Here is a 24,005-nt window from a genome sequence, read left to right as displayed (position 1 = left end):
TAGGAAACATTTAAGTGCCTCTTACTGAGGATATAATAAATAGGAAAATAGTCCTTGCCCTCAAGGAGCTTACAAGCTAATGGATTAGACACCCACAAAGCATAGCTCAAAATTCCTGAGCTCAAGAGATTCTCCAGTTTCGAATTTCTCAGTATCTGGGATTACAGGCATGTGTAATGCCCAAGAGTTTTCTTTAAACCTTATCTGAGAGGCAGTGTGGCATAGTGAATAGAAGGCCAAACATGTATTCAGGGACACCTGAGATCCATTTCTACTTCTGATACATATTGAACAAGTGACCTCTGATAATGAAACCTCTCTATTGCTGGTGTCAGGATAGTTTCTACACTGGAAGTTACTGTACATATCAAAACTGTACACATTACACATCTGAGCTACATCCCTCACACCCCTCCAAACAAAACAAAACACTGGTAAAATGAGGAAATGTGGTGAATTGAGAGCTGACCTCAGACTGAAGGACATTCTGCTTCTGATACCTATGTAATGCTGAACATGTCACTTATCTTAGTTTACCAGGAAAGCAGAGAAATTGGCTATGTATATTGGCAAGGAGCTTTCTTCATTAGGAGTATTCTATACCAGCAAAACCACAGGTCAACTAATCAGTCAGTAAACAAGTATTTAATGTGCTAGATGCTGAGATTCAAACAAAAGTGAAAAGTCTCCACCCCTAACGAGCTTACTGACTAATTTGGGGCTTGTTTTTGTAAAATAGGTAAAAGTTGACTTTATCTGGAGAGTGATAGCAACTGGAGGGGGTGGTGCAGGGTACAGAGCTCAGTTTTGAAGAAAAGTAGGGATTCTGAGGGACAGAGGTAAAGTGGAATTGTATTCCAGGCCTGGGAGACAACCAGCACAAACACATGGAACTGGATTGCCTTGTGTGACAGAGCAAGAAGTCAGGTTTGACTGTATTACAATGTGCCCAGAGAAGGATAATGTGCAGCAATGCTGGAAGATTCAGTTTGGAGTCCCACTCCAACATGAAGGTCTTTAAATACCAAATATTGATCAGATTTGATCCTGAAAGTTGTAGGGAGGTTAAGTGAGGGTGTGACATGGTTAGAGTAATAACTAGGAAAAATCATTTTGAAAGGGACCGTTTTTAGGAGGCTGTAAACTTTCAGACAGGAGGTAAAGAGGGCCCAAATTAGAGTGGTGCCAGTGTAAGTGGAAAAAGGGGGCACATGGGAGAGATGTAGAAGAAATGGGACAAGATCTGAGTAAATTTGTGGGAGTAAGGAACTGAAGATACCTCTAAAGGTTAAATGCCTGGGAGACTGAAAGGAGGGTGGTATTCTTAAGAGAAACAGGGAAATTCATGAGGGATGGATTTAGGGGAAAAGATTATTTTGAATCATTCTCTACTTAAAATATCTAAGAGGAATTTGGCTTAAAATGTCCAATATATAGTTGGTAATGTGGGACTGGAATTCAGGAGAAAGAATAGGACTGAATATATAGATTTTGGATATATCAGCATTGATACAGTAATTAAGTCCATGTGAACTGATGAGATCACTGGGTTAGAAAAAAAGAGAAAGAAAAGAGGGACTATAATTCCATAGCTTTTGTGTAAATACTTTTAGTGACTGGATGTATTCTAAATGATGATCCAGTAAAAAAAAATAATGAAGAATTGGACTTGCAAGAAGAGAACTGAGTGAGTACAGTACTGTGAAAACCAAGAGAGCAGAGTATACATGAGGCATAATAGAAGGTGGTGAGTAAGTAGTTACTAATGCTGGGAAAGAGGGGAAGGAGGAAGATTAGAAAAGGCCATCAAATCTGGCAGTTAAGAAATCACTAATGACTTTGGAAAAGGCAGTTTCATTTGAGGGATGAGATCAGAAGACAGACTGTAGAGGATTTAGAGATGAATGAGGAATCAAAGCAAAGATAACAAACACAGGTCAAGAGAGAGGAGATACAGCACCTTATCTTTCAGATCCAAAACAAAAATCCCAAGACTTTTTAGAATTCTTTAATGGAATGAACAGAATTTTAGACCTAGACAGGATCTAAAAGAACTTATTGGTAAATATAGTATATAAGTAGAACAGGCTTTCATTCCATGTAGGAAACCCCAAAGACAAACAAGGAGTACTGAGAGGAAACTCATGAAGAATGTGGCAATGTGTACTGAGCAAAAGGGCAGATACCGAAGTTGCTATTGGTATTTGTTGCCTTCCATATCTGGGTTTTTTGTGTTTTTTTAAAAATATATTTGTATATCATCACTTCCTTATTCTCAACTTCTCCTTCCCTATTTCCCTCCCTTCTTTCACAGTCATGAAAATTCCAAGTTTGTGGCAATGGAGCTAGGACAGCACCTTCATATTTTTCTACATTTAGAAACAAGAAATGTGTATAATAATACCCTTACAATTTTCTGATATATTCTTTAGTCCCAAGAGATCCGTCTTGCTGCTTCTTATGCTCTTTATACTCCTGTCACGTTTACAAGCTAATGAATAAATGTATTCAGCCTTTATTTTCTGCATGGCAGCATGGAGCATTACTTGACTTCTAAAATTGGCTGATTTAATGTTTTGATAGTGTTTATTTTCTTACTTCTTTCATGTAGTAGTTTGGGACTACACCAACCAACATATCCTTTAGAATTTGAAGCATTTTTCCTGGCTGGATTAAGTTTAGAATATGAAAATTATGCCCATTGTAATGATTTCTACATAAATGTATGTCCGGGAATAGGGTTGGGTGGGAAAGATGAAAAACATTGATCAGTTAAAAAAAAATTTATGTGATCAAATTGTGCCTTTTTTCAAAGGTCATTATTTCTCAGCAGTAGCTGAATGACATAAAAAGGTATTTTCCTGAATAGAAAATGGAGTATTTTAAGGACATCCACCTTAAGTGTGCTAGTTAATATCAGTATAAGCCTTGATTATCATGAGGTAGAAAACTGCAGGCCAGTTTTGCAAATTCTATGATGTATGAAAGACAATGCAGAAAATATTGCTTTTGGTATAGCTTTTGGTTGTATCAAGTTGAACCAAACTCAACTTGTGTATTTCCTGTCCCAGAGGTATTTCTGATAACATTACTCAAATGCCTGTAGCTCAGTGTCTGGACTGGTCTGTGCAATACTGTTAACTATGGTTGAAGCATTTATCTTTTGTGTTTGTGTGTCAAAAATCAAAACAAGAAAGCTTTGAAAAACTTTTAAGTAGATGTTTTAGTTTTATATGTGGATAAGTAACATCAACTTGCTGCTTTGCTTACATACTTAAAAAAATGTGATATATAAGGTCCTGTTAAAATTTTACAAAAGTAACTCCCAGGTCACATATCAAAGGATATAAATAATTTTCAAAAGAGGAAACACATTTTTCATGATTATCTTTAAAATGCTCAACCTTATATAGTAAAATATTAATAGCAATATTTTTGCAGTATAAATGTAGTAACAAGTTAGTGGTGGCTGTTTATCAGTTGGAGAATGACTGAACTAAGTGTGTGATATAATTAATTATATTGTACTTTAAACAAAACCCTGAGAAAATCTGAGAAACTTGAAAGAAGTATAAGAAATTCTTATATGAATTGAAAGAGAAGAAAGCAGAACTGAGATTAGCATGTGGAATGACAAATAATATAAAGGAAATCTACTTTTAAAAGATAGAATTAATATAAATGTAATGAATAATCTTGACTCCCTAAGCATTAATAATATGCTTTATCCCTTAGTTGATGTGTTGGTTTGTTTTGCTTAAATTTCTTTGTTATGAGGAAGGTTCCTTTTGGAAAAGATAGAGTTAATAGGGAGTAACATTGATATTTAAGAACATAAAAAAGTTCACTAATCAAAGAAATGCACATTAAAACAATTTTGAAAGTATAACTTCAAATTCATTGAACTGGCAAAAATAATTTAAAACCAATGAAATTTAAAACCCATGAGTTGTGATAAAACAGGTACATACTCATATCTTGTGGAATTGCACACTTGTAAAACTTTTGGAGCATGATCTGGCAATGGAACAAAAGTTGCAAAAATAAACATCTCCTTTGATCCCATAATTTGGCTATAACTTGAAAGTGTAATAAAAGAAAATAAAACAATACAAAGTTTGTTGCTCAAAGATTTTTGTAGCACCATTACATGCAGTTGCAAAAAACTGAAGAAACCTTAATGTCTAGTGCTTAGGAAATATTATTCTACTGGAATGCTATAATGCAATTCATCTTAACAGGTTTAAAGAATAGAAATATGCAAAGACCTTAATGAAGTTATAAAAAGGAAAAAAAAAGCAGAACCAGAAGAAGAGAATATTCACTAATTACTGGCATATGCAAACAAAACTATATAGGAATAAACAGGCAAAGAGTTGAGTTCTACTGGGGACTTGGAGTAACTAGATATTTGTTATGATAGTTTATTGGTTGAACTTCATTTATTTAAACATAAGTAGTCAGGGTAACCAGTTGGTTCAATGGTTTTTGAGAGCCAGGTCCATAGACAGAATGTCTTGGATTCAAATATGGCCTCAAATACTTCCTAGCTATGTGACTCTGGGAAAGTCACTTAACCCCCATTGCCTAGCCCTTACCACTCTTCTTCCTTGGAACCAATACACAGTACTGATTCTAAGATGGAAAGTAAGGGGTTTTTAAATATTAAAAAAATAATAAACATAAGTAGTTGTAAATCAAACTTAATTTGGTCCATTGTTTACTGTTTTGTTAAAACTTTTTTAAAGAGAAGAAAATAGAAGCTTCCAATCCATTTATTTATATTCTCAATTCTTCAAAATATATTGGTTATATCAGGCCATAGAACCTTGCAAAACCTTTTAAATTAGATCCATAATCATGGAGAAGAGTTTCATCTAATTATCCACATAGAAAAAAAAAACAAGTAGATGAAAATGCAAAGTGTTCCAATTCTGACCCATCTGAATATCTATCTCTATTTAATATATAGTATATGTATATATATTTACAGACATAATATACTCAAAAGTCTGGGCTCAAAATTGAATTGGAGGAAGGGAACTTGATTATTTGGGAAAATGTCCCCTAATTTCAGTGTTGCCAAGCTTCTCCCTAGAAAAACAAAATCTGAAACATTCTTTCAGTATCACTGCAAATCATGGAAAACCATAATCAAAATAGTGGAACACCTAAAGGGCAATGAAGGGATATCTGATGGATATAAATAAACACAAAAGAAGTAATGTAAAAAGTTATCAAAGAGATTTTTGAGTGGCAAAGGAAGTAAATACACCATAGGGTGAAGGATAATAGATGACTTGTGTCCCTTCATATTTACCAACATAATGTCAAGAGGGTAGAGATGGAGAATTATGAGATGATATATACAGGAATGAAATAGAATGATATAGTTTGATAGTTTATGGTTTCTGTAGAGGGAGGGGTGGCTACATTATTGATACCAGAGAGTCATTGAAATGTAGTAATTTTTTAAAAACCTTTCATCTTCTTAGAATCAATACTGGGTATTGATTCCAAAGTAGAAAAACAGTAAGGGCTATGCTGTTGGGGGGTGATGGGGGGGGGGGGTTGTAAGTGATTTGCCCAGGGTCACACAGGTAGGAAGTATCTGGGACTGGGTTTGAACCTAGAACTTTCCTGTCTCTAGGCCTGGCTCTCAATCCACTGAGCTACCTAGCTATCTCCAAGTATTCTTTTTAAACCTTAGTAGGCTAATGGGATATATAAATTAGTAGGAACTTTAAGGTTTGGAGTTTTAAGCCTTTGGGACAAAGTATTTTTTCAAATAATCAATGCAAAAATAGCTCACATTTCAGGTGCTTTTAGCAAATGAGAGAATAAGCAGGATTAGATTGGTCTGCAGGAATGCTATAATGTAATTCATCTCAATGAATATAAGAAATAGAAAGACATATGCAAAGACATTTATGAAGTTATAAATTGAGGTTTTGAGAATCACATTTCACTATTTTTTCAAACCAAGTCCAGTATAGAAATACAATAAGATTTCTTGTAAAGGCCTTTACATGCTATTTTATAAGGCTTATTTCTTGAACTTCTTGAACAGTGGTTCTCAACCTCTCAATTTGTAGCAATGAGAATACATAAGGCATATCAGGTATTTACATTCTGAATCATAACTGTAGCAAAATTACAGTTTTGAAGTAGCCACCAAAATAATTTTTTGGTTTGGGGTCACTGCAACATGAGGAACTGTATTGCGGGGTCACGGTATTAGAAAGGTTGAGAACCGCTGTTCTTGAAGATATTTCATTTGCTTTCATTTTCCTTTCTTGCAAAACGGATAGTCTGAGTAAAATTTACTGGAGCTTAATATTTTTATATCATAATTGATTACATTTTAATGAAGAACTTTTAACCATTAACTTGATCAGAATTGAGCACATTGCAATATTGTCTTATATTTATACTACAGTTCTTCTAATTGTTCAATTGGAGTAGTTTATCTTTCATTCACTATAGTTCTTGAGGACAAAAGGGATTGAACTTCTGAAGCACTGCCATTTTATCTGTTAGCTTGTTATATATAATAACTAATTATCTTATTCTAGTGTTCAGGTTTTTTTGCTGTGATTTGGCATCTTTTGGAAAATATTAAACCTGTTATAAATAATATTCTTTCAGAGAACAATTGATATTTTTGAAATTAGTGGCTGAAAGATGAACTTATTTCCTCCTTTTTCTTACACTTTTCTTCATCACTAGTCACATTATTTAAAACTACAGTATATTAAACTATTATCTTTGATATTTAAAATGTTGGTTCACAAATAAGAATAGCTATTAATATTCTTGGTGATAAACTATACACTTGTATTAATAACTACAAATGAATCAGCTAATGACCTGATTGATGAAAAGTTATAAAAAATAAGACATTAATATGGAATAATAATGGAATAATACTTAATCTATGTTTTCTACTTTAGGTCAAAGAAAACAAAAAATTCCATTGATAAATCAACAGAAACTGATAATGGTTATGTATCCCTTGAAGGGAAAAAGACATTTAAAAGCAGTGAGGATGGAATACAAAACCATGAACCTCAGTGTGAAATCATTAGATCAGAAGAGACAGGTTGGAGCACAGGAACAATCAGGAATACACCCAGTAGTCAGCAAAGAGTGAGTATGATTTACTGAATTTCCTTGAGTTATATTACTTTAATTAATATACAATTATTTAAGGTCACTAGTAAGACTATGATCATAAGAAGGCTCCTTTTAATTTACTCTGTAATCCTTTACAAACTGTTTTTAGGGACTAACTTAAAACTGGAGAACTGAAGCTAAGCAGGTTTTAGCTCCATTATAGAAATATAGTACCTTAAGCTTTACTAAGTTCTTTTCTCACAACAACCCTATGCTATGTAGGTAGTCCAAGTTACCAGGTCCCACTTTGAATACTACTTGTATGACTTTGAATAAGACAGTTAAACTTTATGGTCTTCGTTTTCCTTATGTGTAAGGAGAGGGAGTTAGTCCATATGGCCTCTGAAGTCTCTTTCAGGTTCAGTTGTGTGATCCCATCACCTCAGTGCTTTATTCTTATCCTTCTTTTCCTTGGAGATTTCATCCTTGTTTTCAAGGCTTTACTTTTCACTTCTATATAAACCACTTCCAAATCTATAAATAGCTTCAATCTGTGAGTGATACTTCTATTTTTCCAACTGTACTCAAAAGCCATCACAATTTCAACATATTCAAAACTGAACTTGTTTTTTTCTCTCTGCTCTTCCATCCCCTACCCTATGTCTTGCCCTCCTCCTAAACATTTCTATTACTGTTGTTGAAACAATTTTATCTGTTATCTAGGTTTAAAACCACAGATTTTTCTTGCCAAGCCCTTATGTAAGCTCCTTGAGAGCAGTGATTATTTCACTTTTGTTTGTATCCTTAGCACTTAGCATAGTGCCTAGCAATGATAAGCACTAAATAAATGCTTCTTGATTGATTGTTGATTCAAACTGAAATATATCTCCCATCTGTGCCCTTCTCTCTGTTCTAGATGACTACCACTTTAGTTCTGGATTATTATGATAAATTTCCAACTTGTTTATCTTCCTCCACTCAATTAGTTCCTCTTGGATTCCAATCTGTCCTTCACACAACTGCCAAAGTTATATTCCCATAATGTACAACTTGGAGCCTTTCAATCATCTGTTGCCCAAAGTCTAAAATTCAAATCCCATAGCCTGTACTAAATGCCTCTATGATCCTATTCCAATCCATTTTCTGATCTTGTTTCACACTACAAAGTGTAGCCCTGCTCTTAATGTATTTCTTCTTCACCATTACTTGTTGAAATTCTTCTCTTAAAACTCATCACTTGTATAACCTCCTTAGGGTTACCTTTCCTCCTTCACTACTTTTCCCCTCCCCCACTTTTCTCTTCAAGTTTTCTTGTCACTTTGGTTCCTTTCATTTGGATTTTCATTGTGTTGCATTCTGCCTTGTATCATTCTTATTTGTGTCAGCTTTTTAGACTATCACCTTCTTAAGGATATGTCTCACATCTAGCTCAATTTTGTGTAGGTTTTTTATAAATGTTTCAGATGGAAGGAATGAATGAATTTTCAATCATCTTTGCATTTGATGTATAATGTAAATATTAATAAAATTATAGAGTTAAATGAGAAACTGCTCTAGAATAAATTGAATATCATGCTATAAATATTACTTTATGCATTGTGAAAACACTACTAATAATCTTTTAAAAACAAATACACAAACCAAAACAAATTTTTCTTCTGGTAACATGAGAAAAGATAACATTAGGTCATTGTGAGCAAAGGTTTACAATGAAGCACTAGGCATAGATAATTTTTATTTTCTGTGAAACCCAATAGGTTTCTTTTCTTTTCATTTTTTCTTAGCTATCAGGAAACTTAGAGAAAAAGTTGGTTCCCAACTTTAGCAATTAGCTTACCTCAGGTGTCTGGTAACACCCACACTTTTTGCCATTTTTATAGAGTTCTATTTTTATTCTTAATTGTCTTATTTTTGCATTACTTAATTTTGTAAGCACCCTAAAGTCCTTTTTGGAAGTAGGCAAGGTACAAATGCTAAAAAGATAATCTCTTAATACATAGCTTGACAAAAGGTTTCTACTATACTCAAGTGCCTGAGGAAGTTTATAAAAACATGTTATTATGTAATCTGATTTTTCAAGCACATTTTCATGAAAAGCACTTTCCTTCCATCTAGTGAATTATTCTGTTGGAAAATATTATTTTGGGAAATATATTTATATTATTTGTTCTCAGAAGATTATTCCCAACATCTAAAAAAAATCAGTCAGCATATTTTTTCCTTTTCTATTGTTTAATTTTAATTTTGAATTTTACATACATCAGATAAAATTTCTTTTTATTTAAAATAATATTTTATTTTTCCCCTATTACATGAAAAACAATTCTTTAACATTCATTTTTTAAAAACTTCAAGTTCTCAATACACAGTATTGATTCTAAAATGGAAGGTAAGGGTTTAAAAAAAATTTCAAGTTCTAAATTTTCTCCCTTCTAACCCTCTTTGAGGGTCTCTTACTTCTCCCTGATTTCTCCTCTCCTTGAGAGGGCAAGCAGTCTGATATAGATTTAACATATATAATCATTTAAAACATTTCCCCAAATTAGTTATTTTGTGGAAGAGATCTCAAATAAAAAAATAGAAGAAAGAAAACGAAATATAGTCTGTTTCAGTCTTCATTCATACTCTAGTTCTATCTTGGAGGACAGATGGCATTTTTCATCATGAGTCTTTGGGATTGTCTTGGATTACTGTATTGCTGAGAATAACTAGGTCATTCACAGTTTGTCCATCAAGAAGTATTGCTGTTGTGTTCTTTTGGTTCTGCCTACTTCATTTAAGCTATGTACTCTTAATAGTGCATGTGTATTGATCAACTTAGGACAACCAAAGGATAATCACAAATGTCTCAGATGAAGTATCAAGTGAGGAAGGCCTTGAAACGGGATACTCATTACGTCGCCACATAGACAGAGCCTCTGAAAACATCCTCCGAAATAGGAAGTCACATCATTATAAGAAGCATTATTCTACAGAGGTATGTTTTGTCCTTTTAAAAAAATATGTCCTAATTTTTAAAAATTTGCTTGAATATAATAGCAAAAAAATAACCTTTCATCTTACTGGTATTTATTTATTACATATCAATCATGTTGGATCTTTTTTCTCAATGATTATGGTTATTCAAAACATTATAATTAATTCAAAATAACAAATATTTCCTTCCGTCAGTATCATTATAAATGCTTTTTGCCTATGTCAAATGCATAGGCAATCTCCTTAGACATTTGTGTTTGTTTTTCTTTTCAAATAATTATTTTGGTTTCTAGTTTTTCAGACTTTGTGTCATGGACTTGACATGTCTAAGTTACACCAAGGTCCTTCCTCCTGGTTTTATAGAGGCCACTCAGCAAAGCCTTCAAGTTCCATGGGTTTTACAGGAAAAGGATGCGTTTTTTTGCTCAGATGCATTAGATTGCTTACTCATCTTTGATGTCTTGGGCATAGAAAGACCAAAGGTTGGCCATTGGCCCTCATTTCTCCAGAAGTTTCTAAACTAATGAAGTTGCAGACAGACGATTTCAGACAAAGACAGAATCAGGAAAATGTCTAGAGCCAGAAATACCCTGGAACAAATAAGCCTTATGAACTTCAGAGACCTTCCCAAAACAGGTGTTTTTCTTTTTTCAGAATACTGTAAGTTCCAATGTGTAATGCAGCATTTAAAATGCAGTACATGATGAGAAATAGTAAAAATAGGGAATTGTGTACATTATATTAGCTTCAAAAGTGAGGGCATTTTATCTAAGAATTATGACATTACAACAAATGTTCAGTTACATATTTAAGTACTTAACTGTCTGGTGGGAACTGGAAATTTAAAGATGGAAATTTTATATTCCTTTTTACAATCTAGGTGGTAAAATTTAAAATAAAATTACCCTAAATAGCAATTATTGGGCATATGAAAGAGTCTATGTTAAATACATAGTATCAGTGACAGATGAAGAAAAACAAAATTATGTTTATAAGATGCTTTGCAAAACTTAATGCATTATATAAAGCCTCAAGCTCCCCCCCCCTTCTATTAGTAGCCTTTAAACTTTAAAACTAAAGTTTTAAGTATGGGAAAGGAGAACAAATTTACAAATTACTTTTAATTTACAAGGTGCTTTATATAAAATTCATTTATTTAATTATTCTGTTTTTATAATTTTATTAGGATTTATGTAGAACATCATGATTATTCAAATAAGAAGTCTTTAAGAATCAAAGGAAATAAATACATCATTGACAAGATGAACATGTTCTGAAATTTAGGGTCATCAAAGTATAGTCTTTTGTTTCTATTACTGCTGCAATTTTACATTTTATTCTAGTTAAATAATTGAAGGACTTTGGGGTTTATCTTGTGTAAATATTGTAAGGTGTATCTTAATGTTTATTTGTTCCTCATATATGATATTTCTTTGATAGACATACCACAGAGATAATTTTGTTTGATTCTGTGATTATAAAGCACTTAATAGGAAAGCATACTTTCACTAAAGTTGTTTACTACTGCCATGGATAGTTTGCCACTGTCATAGATCATATCCATTATTATCTACAAAGAAGAGATATATTAGTTTTCAGATGATATTATATTAATTTTATAAAACCCCGGACATTTCAGAGCAATGATATACAAAATCACTCAAAGGTGTTTAGTCTAATAATCAGCAGTAGGGAAATCAAGTTGTTAAAGAATCTTTTTTTTTCACAGTCATGTCTATTTGGGTGGAAAGCCTATAAAAATTGACCATCAGTAATATATCTTGGAAAGATGTGCAGATGAACTTAAGTCTGGAATTAAATAGGATAAAAACAGCAAGCATTTAGGAAATTATTCAATGTTTTCGAGGCCCCAAGTTTCTCTTTGAGGTAAAAACCTATCTTTTTCTCACTGGTATTTTGTTAGTGATGCCTTATGTTGAAATCATTGAATGTCCCAATTTTCAGAGAATCACATCTGCACAAATAGCATTATCAAGGAAATTATGATTAGAAAATGAGTTGAAAAAATGAGGTGTTTTCATCAGCTAACAAGAGTTAAAGGCTAGTCACCATGTTGTTTGATACTTGAATCTCATGAAGAGAAGGCTTCTGGCAAGTTTTGAGTAGCCCTAATATGGACTATTTATAAGGGAATATGAATGAACATTCCATAGGATGAAAAAAATTGGATGCAATTTTCTGCACTCTTGTAGGGAGTGCTCCCATCAATGAGATCACATCAGTTGATGTATTTAAGTATTATAACATTTGGTAGTTGGTATTTCTAGTTAAATGCAATTTAATTGGAAGATTTTTATGCAACAGTATACCTTATGAATAATGCTTATATTGTTACAATGTGTTAGATCACAAAGATCTAGATTTTTATAGTGCCAGTCCTGTCTTGATAGAGTGCTTGGCGCTTAATGAATGCTATTGAACTTTTATAAGGAAACTTTGTGGAATTCCCAAAATCAGCTTATTTTTTGATATCTTTAGATTAGGAGTATTAAATTTTTATAAGTACTTTTGTTAGTTTTTTCCTGCATTTAATTTTTATAATCGAGGAGTTCATTATATACAAAACATACTTCAAGGATCCATCATTTTATTGGACTATTTTTTGGACTGTTTTACAACTATTCTGTATGCTATAGTGGGTCTAGCCTGTCTTTATGAGTTGCAGTGACCAAAAGAGTCATCCTGTGCACAAACCGTTAGTGAAAAACATTTCTGAGTTTGATAGGCTGGTATATCAACAACATATTTTTTTTTCCTGGGCCATGCTCAAAGCCCTTCTATCTTATAAGAATGTTCCAGAGCTTGCTTTAATAATAGCCTTTGGGAACTCATAGATCCACACAGTAATGATAATAACAATACAAAAACTTTTAAAATATTGGAATCCTTTTAATAGAAATCTTTTCAGTTATGGTTCCTTGACATATGAAACATATATGCAGAAGAAATATCACCTTTTCTTGATGGCTCAGCTATCTTTATGAATATCAATATTCAACAGTATAAACACAATAGTATTTCTCTCATGTATTCTTAAGGTCAATAGGACTGTTTGTCCATACCCTAAATTGGTTTAGATGTCTTTATACTTCTCCCTTCTTGTCAGCTGTCAGACTCACTGCTGCCAATATTTCTGCCTCTACAGAAGCTCTTCCCCTCATCGTATCTAATATATTATCTGCTATAAGTGTGCTAAATCAGTGACCTTCATTTTCATACAATACTAATAAGTCAATAGGATATTGGAAAGTCCCTTTGAATAATTACAGGTTTCTGTTAAAAAGTATAGTGTTAAATTTTTGCAGCAAAGTTTTTATACCTCTGAAGCTTTTTTTTTAATCTTTAAAGTGCTGCTAGAATCTGACCATCAAATAAGTAATAAATTACTGTTGATTTTGCATCTGTAAAATTCTTAAGTTTTCATGCTAAAATTTTTCTGAAGCTAAGTAGAACTGGTAATTAAGTGATAGGCATTATATGATATAAATTTCTCTGGCCCTCATTTTCTCACCTATAAAGAGAGAGATTCATCCTGGCTAATTTCCAGGGTCTATTCTAGCTCTCTGATATCTTCTAATTCTAATAAAGTAAAACATCAGACAGAAAGGATCTTCTGCTCAGAGGAAATAAAAGAGTGATAATGTAAGAAGAATCTGCCAATAGTTGGGGAGAAATTAGAAATTGCTTCAGGTAGCATGTATCTTATTTTATTTGAGGAATCTTTATAGCCTTAGGGACCAGGACAAAATTCTGAGAATATATTTAAGAAGATAATGGTAGGGAAATGCAGACCTAAACTGAGAACTATTACCAAAAAGGAAGCTTTTTCTTAACTAAGCTCAGTATTCATCCTAGAAAATCTTGCAGTTGAGTGTTATTGACCTTTGGGGGGGGGCATCATGGACCCCCTTGGCAATCTAATGAAACCTCTGGTCTGCTCAGAATATTGTTTTCAAATACAAAAACCATAATATGTAGGATTACAAAGGAAACCAGTTATATTGAAACACAGTTGTTAAAATATTAAAGAAACACACAAATTTTTTTGTGTCCAGGATTTGGAGTTGAAAAGAGAGAAGCAACCTAAGCTTATGCATCTTTGTCTCTTCTTCCTTTCTTCATACTATGTTTAGTAATCAAATCTCTCTTAACAAGCCCTGCCTTGAAGTGGAACCTTGAGCAAGAAGGGGAATTAGGGGATTAAAATAGGAGGCCCAAAAATTGCCAGGAAAGGAATTGGACTCAGAAGGGAGGCTGGGGAATTCATGTAGACATACTGGAATGTGCAGTTGGAGTTCAGTTTTTAAAAAGTTATTAAAATATTCTTTTTCATTCAGAATAAGCACATGAAATACTTATTTCAATTTTTCCTGTTTTAACATAAATGTATATGTTTACAAAGAAAAACATAGAAATTCATAAGTATAAATATGAGCAAGCTAGGGAATCTCAGGGAAAACATTTGCATTTGTGAATCAGGCATTACTATGGTTTACTACCATCACCTGGTGGCAGTATAGCTAAACTTCAGGGAAAATCTCTAAAGGACTCTAACAAACTCAAAAAGGCCGAAACAGCAAAACGTCATGAATTAAGGACGTCGCCTATTTCTGACTCTAAAGAAGGGATTATGTTTTAATGTAATGTACCATTAATCTCCTAATCATCTCTGATTGTGGAGTAGTACTTCTGGTTTACCAATTTATCTTATCTATAATAATTCGTGGTTTGTGGGTTTTTTTTTTTTAAGTTTTCTTAACCAGTCTTTCCCTAACTCCCTTTTAGCCAAGTGATTTTAGTTCTTTGTTGCTATTCATTTTAGTATTTTGTTGAACTTCAGATTATCCAGGTTATTTTTAGTTTTATTTTGTCTTAATGTAAACAGACTCGGCTAATTTGGTATAAACTGAATTGGCAGTTATTGCTATCATCAATAAAACGATTAAATAATTTTGTCACAAAATAAAGAAATAAATAATCTTGTAAGATACTGTTTGGTAGTTCCCACCAGCTTATTGTTGAGCTGCAGACTAATCATCATCTTTGGATACAGCACTCAAACAGTTATGTCCCACTATTATAGTCTAGAAATGTCCTAAGTTGTTAATGTTATATGTATGATACATGTATATTTATTATATATATATATATATATATATATATATATATATATATATATATATATATATATATTCTTTCCCTCAAATGGTCCATTTTTCTGTCATTTAAAAAACTGATCAGCTTTGTTTAAAGAGATATATTGATTCCTACTTAATACCTTTAAACTCTTCTACTGATTATTGGTTTATTTTTTAATTGTTTTATCCAATATCCAGTTTTTAAATTGAGAAGCACTTTATGCAGTGGCCCACTGCTTCATTCGGGAGACCACTGTAGCAGTTTGCCTATGTTTCTTCATGTGACCATTATTTACACTGGGACTCAAAGTGTAATCTATTGGAGCCAAAAAAAAAAAACAAAAACCCTGAAGTACATGCTCACTTGCTTGGTGATAAAGTTTAAGGCAGAACTTTGGGCAAAGAGCCTGGTGTACCTGGAAGTTTCTGAGAGGTCAAAATAAAACTGAATCTATTCTATCTCACTGGAAAAAATTATCCAATATCTATATCTTATGTTAAAGTTAAGCCAACAATTTTTTATTTGTTCTCTTTTAATTCAGAATTTTCAGTTTAGTCTAATTTACATTTTAACAACCAGCCTGTGCAAGGATTTGAATTTGAATTTTAAGATTTCTGCCATGTATGAGCTAAGGATTGTAAATGGAATTTTTTATTTCTTTTTTCATTTCATTTTCATTCTATTAACATATTTATACAAAAGCACATTTCATTAATTCCATTTGTAAGATTTTCATAGTGTAGTAGAAAGAGCCTTAGGCATGGAATCATATAATTTTGGTTCTTAGTTCTGTCACTTACATGATTTTTAGCACAGTGCCTGCCACATAGTGGATGCTTAATGAATATTGACTATTGACTGACATAGCTTTATAACTTTGGAACAGTTTTAGTGTCTATAGAGATAAATTAGAGTTATCAGTCCTTGTATGTAAATTTGGTTATTGTATGGGTTAAGGGAGTTGATATATGTCATGGTATATTTTAACTATAAAAGCACTATCTAAATGTAAGCTATTATTATTATTATTATTGTACTTTGATGAAAGTATCTTTGTTTAGACCTTTAAACAAGTATACCTTTTCTCTTTAGAAAATCACCTGGTATGGTAGAAAGAGTTCAGGATTAAGTTCTGAGTTAGGTCCAGAGTTAAGTTTACCGCTTACTAGCTGAATGACCTTGGGCAATTCACTTAACCCTACTAATGTTCCTGTTTCCTCTTATATGTATTTGGGATGATACCTGCTCTGTCTACTTCACAAGATTATTTCTTTGTGTGAAAATATTTTTCTGGAATTGTCAAGTAGTATATTATAAATTTTTAGTCTTCATGCACCATCAATTTCAATTAAATTTATGTACTTAACCATGTTATGAAAAAGAGAAGAAGCATGAAAATAGGGATTGGCTTTAGAAAGCCCTTCCTGCTTTAAAGTCTTGCTTTTTGACTGATCAGTTGTGTGAGCATGGACAAGTCAGTTATCTTTTTCAGATTTCACTTGAGTTACTTATCTATGTTGGTGGAAGGCATTGGGAGAGCCTAAAGATCTGGAACAAAAAAGCCTAAAACATAGAGTTGTATAATTTATTAGCATGATTGTTTTCCTAAAATGATAAACTTCATTGTTTTTGGAAAATTCTCAAGCAGATGGAATTCCATACAATAAAATAACCAAAGCACTTTGCCTTGCTACTCGAATAGAGCTTATTATAAAATACAAGCTACTTAAATGTTTTAAATTTTAAGTGTATGTGACTTATTTGTGTACTGCTTTTCATCTTTTATAATATCTTCTATTTCAGAAGTTTTGAGTCTGAAATATTGTAATACAGCATGTCCTTTTAAAGTCTTAGTGAAGATCTAAGTTGTTAAAAGGGGGGGGGCTTTAAACTGCACAAAGACCTTTGTATAACTACTTTTTTTTAATGTGCAAAACAGCTTAGGCTCTTTAGAATTTCTGCCTTTCATTATCTTTCTTTTTTATTTAGCAAACTAATAATTTTCTCTCTCATTTCTTCTTCCATTGAAGGAGAACAAATATTGTAACAAATATTCATAAACAAAACAAATTCCCATGTTTTCCATGTCTAAAAAAATGCATTTTACTCTGCTCATTTAGTCTATCACCTCTTTGTCAGGAAAATGAATAACATTCTATGTCATCAGGCCTCTTAAATCATGGCCAGTCATTACTTTGAACAGAGTTCTTAAGTCTTTCAAAGTTTTTAATTCTTATGTTATTGTAATATAAACTGTTTTCCTGCTAATATTAACTTTACTTTCATTTACTTTCTATTCCTTATTCTTTCCAACTTTGCATTTCTAACTATTATTTCCTTGTATTAGACTAATAGAAACTCTAAAACCTCTGTCAACTTAAGTACTTTCTAAATATGTAAAATATAGGTATCTGCAACACATACAAAGCTTTTTAGGAAAAAGCAAAGAAAAATAAGTTATCCTTTATCCCTAACTTGTCATCCATTTATGGTGATAATACAGAACACATCAATAGTTATAATAACATAAAAGTTAAATAATTTAAAACATCAGCTAGGTTGTTAAATTATGTAACATTAATTTCTAAATGTATAGTAGAAGTCATCAAGGAAGAAAGAAGAATTTACTGCTTCTTAGAGAAAGAGACTTGCAGATTCAGATAGGCAAGAAGCAAAAGATCAAAAGACATGTGCCAAAGCTTAAAGATGAAAAAGTACAAGAAAGGCTTATAGAATAGTGATTAAGATCATAATAGAGCTGAAGGAGACCTCAGAGGCTATCTTATCCAAATCCCTTATTTTATGAATGAGAAAACTAAAGCCCACCAAGATTAAGTGACTTGCCCTGGTCACTCAGATAGTAAGTGTAGGAGGAAGAATTTAAACATAGGCAGTCCGATTCTTGAATCATTCTACTTTCTACTATAGTTCATTGCCTCAGGTATGATTGGACCAGAAGATTCATCTGGGAGATAATGAGAAATGAGGCAAAAAAGGTAGGTTGACCTTGATTCAAGGATGACCAAGACTCAGAGGTGATTTTGAATATTAGTCTAAAGAATTTAACCATTATCCTCTACAATAGATGATTGAAGGCCATTTGTTGAAATCTTTGGAGCAAGGGAATTACACAATTAAATTGTGTGGCTTAGGACCATTAATATTGTTGTTTTCATATATATGGTTGATTTTTGATTGGGGGAGAAGCTAAAGTAAAGATTTTTATAGTAATTAAGTTATAAGATAAATTAGAGCTGTGAGATTGGGGAACAGAAAGTAAGATATGAATGCAGGAGGAATGTTGAAGAAAATCATTTGTATTTCATTACTAAAAGGAATTATTGAGATTTAAAGGAAGAGGGTGGAAAACAAAGATAATGTTGGAAGTTTTAAGACTAAGCAACTATGAGGTTACTGGTATGTTAATATGATGTTAAACATCTCTTATATTTTAGACTATATCCTTGTTTAGTCTTTCATGGGCAAATTTTTCACATTTTAAAAAACAAACTTTTCTTACATAACTCAAGATTGTTGTTTAATAGAAAATTGAGATGTAGTTTATTTTCTATATGAATGTGGTTTACCTTAATTGATTAAAAAACAGAGTTGGTGTCTTAGACTTTCCTTTTTTAAAGTAACACTCCTTAGTATTTTCAGTTGCTTTCCTAGTTGAAGTTTCTTACTGTAATTTTAAAAATAAGTAGGTTTTTTTGTTTGGAAAGTATAAATTTAAAATACTGAGAAGTGCTGTATATTAGATTGTAGTTTATTTAGAACTTCTGATGTTTTGTTGCTAGTAAATGCTAGAGTGAAACTATAGAACAGAGCAAAAATTATCCTTAATATGGTTTGGATGATCTAGTAAATTTGATACTGAATGTAAAGAGTATAAAAATTTGCGTCTAGTTCATGCCAAGCCTGATTCTGAAGTTCATATAAAGTTTAGGAGATAGAAAGGTACCTCAATACTTGTCTTAAATATTGAAATGTATATGGTAGTATTAGGATGGAGCTGTTCAGTCACATACTGAACACTGTAGTGGGTTTACTTTTTTTGGCTGCTACAAAATATGTAAATAATAAATATATGAAGAAAGAGTGGTTACTTTTCATGTTTGGCTGTCTTATTCTTTGATGAATTTTTAAAAATTAAAAAAAACTGGCATCAGCTTAATTGAAGTTTCTTGAAGACCTTTAAGTTAGAATATCTACATTGCATTAATGTCAAAGAATATCTTGCTTTCAGGATGCCCCTAAATCGGGTACTAGTTGCAGCTCTCGCTGTTCAAGTTCCAGACAAGATTCTGAAAGTACAAGGCCAGAATCTGAAACAGAAGATGTATTATGGGAAGACTTGTTACATTGTGCAGAATGCCGTTCATCTTGTACCAGTGAGACAGATGTGGAAAATCCTCAAGTTAATCCATGTATGAAAAAGGAGTATAGAGACGATCCTTTTCATCAGGTTAGTTTACAGCAATTGGATTATATGGAGCTGGTATGCTCCTTTGAACTTTTGAGCTCTGAAAGAATATAGAGAGTAAAGAAAAAAACTTGGCTTAAACTAAAATAGTATTTCATTTATACACTTTTTCTTATTTGTATTTATATAGTCTAATTATATTAAGGAAAGAAAATTCAGAATTTAGATGACAGGTTCCTTCACTTTGCATAATAGATATATTCCTGAAAAGCTGTGGGATCAGGTTGGCTTTTGTTTATCAAATAATGTTTAAAATGTACTAGATAAATTCAATATTTAAGGAAGTTTGTCTTGGATACTTAAAGAATCATAATAATTTGAGTAGTTCTCCCTCTCACCCCTACCCCCACCCCAGTCCTATTTTTACGAATTTGTGACTTTTCTCACATCAGCTTTTCTTCAAATGAGAACTTATCCCTAGTACATTCTATTTATGTCTAAGGTTTATAATACAGATTGCAGTGTTGAGCAAGTGGAAAGAACATTAGATTTGACTGGAAATCTCAATCCTGCTTTTTAAATATTTATGTGCTTTTGGTCACTTTTAACCTCTCTTGAGTCTCAGTTGTCTCATCTATGAAATAATAGGATTGAACTTGTAGGTCTCTGAGATTCCTTTAGATCCCTGATCCAATGAAACTAAATCTAAAACTGGTTAATTATACTAAAAACATACAAACTAACTAACATTCATAGGTTCAGTAAATATCAACAGATTAATGATTTAATCAGTACAGATTTAAATCTGTCTATGCTTTCTCATTCTTTGTGATTCTTAATCAATAAATTCTCCATAGAAACACTGTTTAATCTGCTAGAGACCCTCTTTGTGAGTCTTTTAATATTTCATGGATACTTGTGTCGTCCTTGGGCGGTCCAACTCATGTCCTTTGCTCTTACTTCCTGACTGGCCCACCTCTTGATTTTGTTATATCATTTATTGTAAACTAGCCATCATTAGTAATAATGTGCTACTTAGGTTTAGAAGCTAGTAGCTATTTGGCAAATTGCTCATCATTCTGTTCTACTTTATTAAGCTTCCAGAAATCCTCTTCTAAAATATCAATATAAATTGGGACTTTTTTTCACATAACAAATCCCTATCATGTTCAAGTGTACTACCTTTCCTTGAAACCCAGTAATTATACCCATTTAAAAATTAAAAATGTATTTGCCCTCATATTTCAAGGTGACTCATAAAACAAATTTAAGGCATATTATGGTATTTTTAATTTAGTCAATTGAGGAACTCCTTTGCAGGTTGTTATAGAATAAGCAGGTGAATACAAAATATCAAGTGCAATCTAAAGTGATCTTCTTAGGCCAATTTATTATGTAATTAAATTTCCACACTCCACTTAGTTGTAGTTACAGCATTTCAAATGTGTGATAGTCTTGCTTTTCCTTATATGGTTGAAAATGACATTTCAGATCTGTAAAAGTCAAGGTAGGCTGTTTCATATAGTGGAAAGAGCTCTAAGCAGGAAGTTAAGAGAACCAAGTTCTGATGCCACCTCTGTCACTAACGTGCATGCTCTGGAGTGGATCCAGCCCTAAATTTGAGTACTGTCTACTTTTTGTTTCTTATTCTTTAAAATTATTCATATGACAGTTTACATAGAATGAAAAACAAAACACTTTCTACTTAATCTGGGGCTAAAATCTGCTTTGGCTCCCTTAACATTGTTGTGAAACCAACCTGGAATACTAGAGTTAATGTGTATTTGTGATATAAATAACTTAGCTCTCTAAATATGACTAGCACTTAAATTTTTTTTATTCTATACTCACATATACACACAAATCAGCATTCCTATGTTCATCAAAATACAAAGAGAGATTAAATATAAGCCATGAGTTTCTATTTCATACCACTTGCTTTTTTAAAAAAGAGAAGACAATAAATCACCTCTTTTTTAAAAAAAAAGTCCTTCTTGTCTTTACTTCTTTCTGAATTTCCTTCTCTTCTACTATGTGCATTTTAAAAAATGCTTTAATGTCTCTTTGGAGGGGAGGGTCAGTATTGCTCTCCTGCCTTAATTTAAAAAAGAGAGGGGGAAACCCTGGTTACAAATAAGTATGGTCAAGCCAAACAAATCTAAATAGTACCTATGTCCAAAAATGTATCTCTCTGTACCTTGTGTCCTCCATCTCTCTGTTGGTAGGGCATATCTTTATAGGTCCTTTGTGATATGGCTGGTCATTGTTTTGATCAGAGTTCTTAAACCTTTCAAACTTGTTTTTTATTTACAGTACTGCCTCCATATAACTTTTTATGGTTCTGCCTGCTTTACTATGTATCCAATCATACTTTTAAGAATCTCTGAAGTCATCTCTTTTGTTACTTCTTAATGCATGGCATTCTATTACATTCATATACCACTGTTTTTTCACCCATGTCTCGAAGTATAGGTATCACCTTAGATACTAATTTTTGTCTTTTATTCCCTTTTAATACCTCCTTAAAGACCAGCAAGTTAATTCTGTTCATGACTATTACCTCCCTAATATTATCTTCCCTCTTAACCCCTAACTACTGGGAGAGGGAGAGAGAGAGACAGAGACAGAGAGAGAGACAGAGAGAGAGAGAGAGAGAGACAGACAGAGAGAGAGAGAGAGAGAGAGAGAGAGAGAGACAGAGAGAGACAGAGACAGAGACAGAGAGAGAGACAGAGAGAGACAGAGAGAGACAGAGAGAGGGGGGGGGAGAGGGAGAGGGAGAGGGAGAGGGAGAGGGAGAAGGAGAGAGATTAAACTCCTTGCTTCTGGTTATTTACAAGATTTTTTTCTTTGGCATGGAAATTCTTGATTTTAGGAAAGGCATTCCTGGGACTTGTCCTTTTAGATATTGTTTCAAGAAGTAAACGTGAATTTTTTCTATTCTCACTTTGCCTTCTGTTTCTAATAGATATGGGCAGGTTCCTTTTTATCTATTTTGGAAATGTACCAATTTAGCTTTTTTTAAAAATCACATTGGGCGACTAATGATTCTAAAACTATCTCCCCTGAATCTTTCTCCAGGTTATTTCTTTTTGATAGTGTGTGTGTGTGTGTGTGTGTGTGTGTGTGTGTGTGTGTGTGTGTGTGTGTGTGTGTGTGTGTGTATTTTCAGTCTCTTGATTTTGTTTTAGTATTTCTTGCTGTTTCATGAATGTATTCATTACTATTTGATCTTTTCTAGTTTTTAAGGAATCTTTTTTTGGGGTAAAGTTTTACCATTTTCTGTTTAAAGTTATTCTCTTTTATCTTTTGGGTAGGGTAATCAACTCTGTTGCTTTTCTTCAGATTACCTGGGTTTCTGTGCTGACTTCCACTTCCCAGAATTAAGGTGTTCCCTTCTCTTTCCTGATCATTAAGGCTCTTGGTCTAATCACTTCTCTGCCTTCCAAGGCGTGTGGGTTTTAACTTCAGTGGCACTTTCTCTTGAAAGTCCTCCACTTTCACTTTCCTTTGAAGGCTATAGGTATCTCTGATCTTGCTGGAAGGCTATCATGTTAGATTGTTTGAGTACACTGACTTTAGCTCTTCTAGCAGCCCCCTTGTTATGTTGCTATGAGATTCTGGCCAATTTTTTTGTGGAAGAAATTGAGTGGAAGAAATTACTAGCTATAATTTCTTTCTGGATTTCTTGACCATTGTTCTGTCTGGAGTGATTTTCAGGTTTTTTGCTAGAAATATTTTTGCTACGAAATATTTTCAGTGTTTCTCTTTAGGACTTTACTTATGTGTGTGATAATGATTAAATCCAAAATCATGGTCATTATTCAGTACTTAAGAATGTTTAAAAAGTATGTATAGTTATTCTGACAAATAATATTAAAGCTACTTAGGAGAAACAAAATTATTTTATAATGATAGTTTACTAATTCATTGTAAGGGGAAAGATAGGCTAAATGAGAAGAAGCAAAAAGATTTAGACAAAAGCATAGCTCTAAATATAAAATCTTCCTCATATCTTTTGAAAATTATATGTTTACACTATGAATGGTAATGTGGCAACATCCAGTGCTAATCATAATTCTGACCAGTTTAAACTTGACAGCTTTTAAAACAATTTTCAGTTATCTAACTGATATATCCCCTTTGGCAATCGGGGCTTGTTGCTACAAGTTTGTGGGGTTAGCTTTACAATTTTCAACACTAGTATCCTCTTTAGAGAGATTATTTTTGTAAAAATGTCTATCTTAGCTTCATACAGAAACATGATCACAATTAGAGGACAGATCTTATGGTAAAACAATTTAGCCTTTCTCCTACTCTTAATCAT

General features: G+C 32.7%; 1 protein-coding gene across 4 annotated transcripts in view; it reads left to right on the top strand.

Annotated features, from left to right (window-relative positions):
• PHTF2 (putative homeodomain transcription factor 2) overlaps nt 1-24,005 on the top strand; it is a 170,427-nt gene that overhangs the window by 119,887 nt on the left and 26,535 nt on the right. For 3 of the 4 annotated variants that reach the window (XM_007504048.3, XM_056799501.1, XM_056799500.1), the window contains 3 exons: nt 6,954-7,149; nt 9,938-10,093; nt 19,502-19,720. In XM_007504048.3, coding sequence (XP_007504110.1) covers nt 6,954-7,149; nt 9,938-10,093; nt 19,502-19,720 — 571 coding nt within the window. The remainder of the gene's footprint in view (nt 1-6,953; nt 7,150-9,937; nt 10,094-19,501; nt 19,721-24,005) is intronic. The other variant, XM_056799502.1, reaches the window with a different exon arrangement.

The sequence above is a fragment of the Monodelphis domestica genome, chromosome 5 (genome assembly GCF_027887165.1).
Source record: "Monodelphis domestica isolate mMonDom1 chromosome 5, mMonDom1.pri, whole genome shotgun sequence".
Classification (NCBI taxonomy): domain Eukaryota; kingdom Metazoa; phylum Chordata; class Mammalia; order Didelphimorphia; family Didelphidae; genus Monodelphis; species Monodelphis domestica.
Note: the sequence above shows the minus strand (reverse complement) of the source record. Positions and strands in the feature narration are given on the sequence as shown.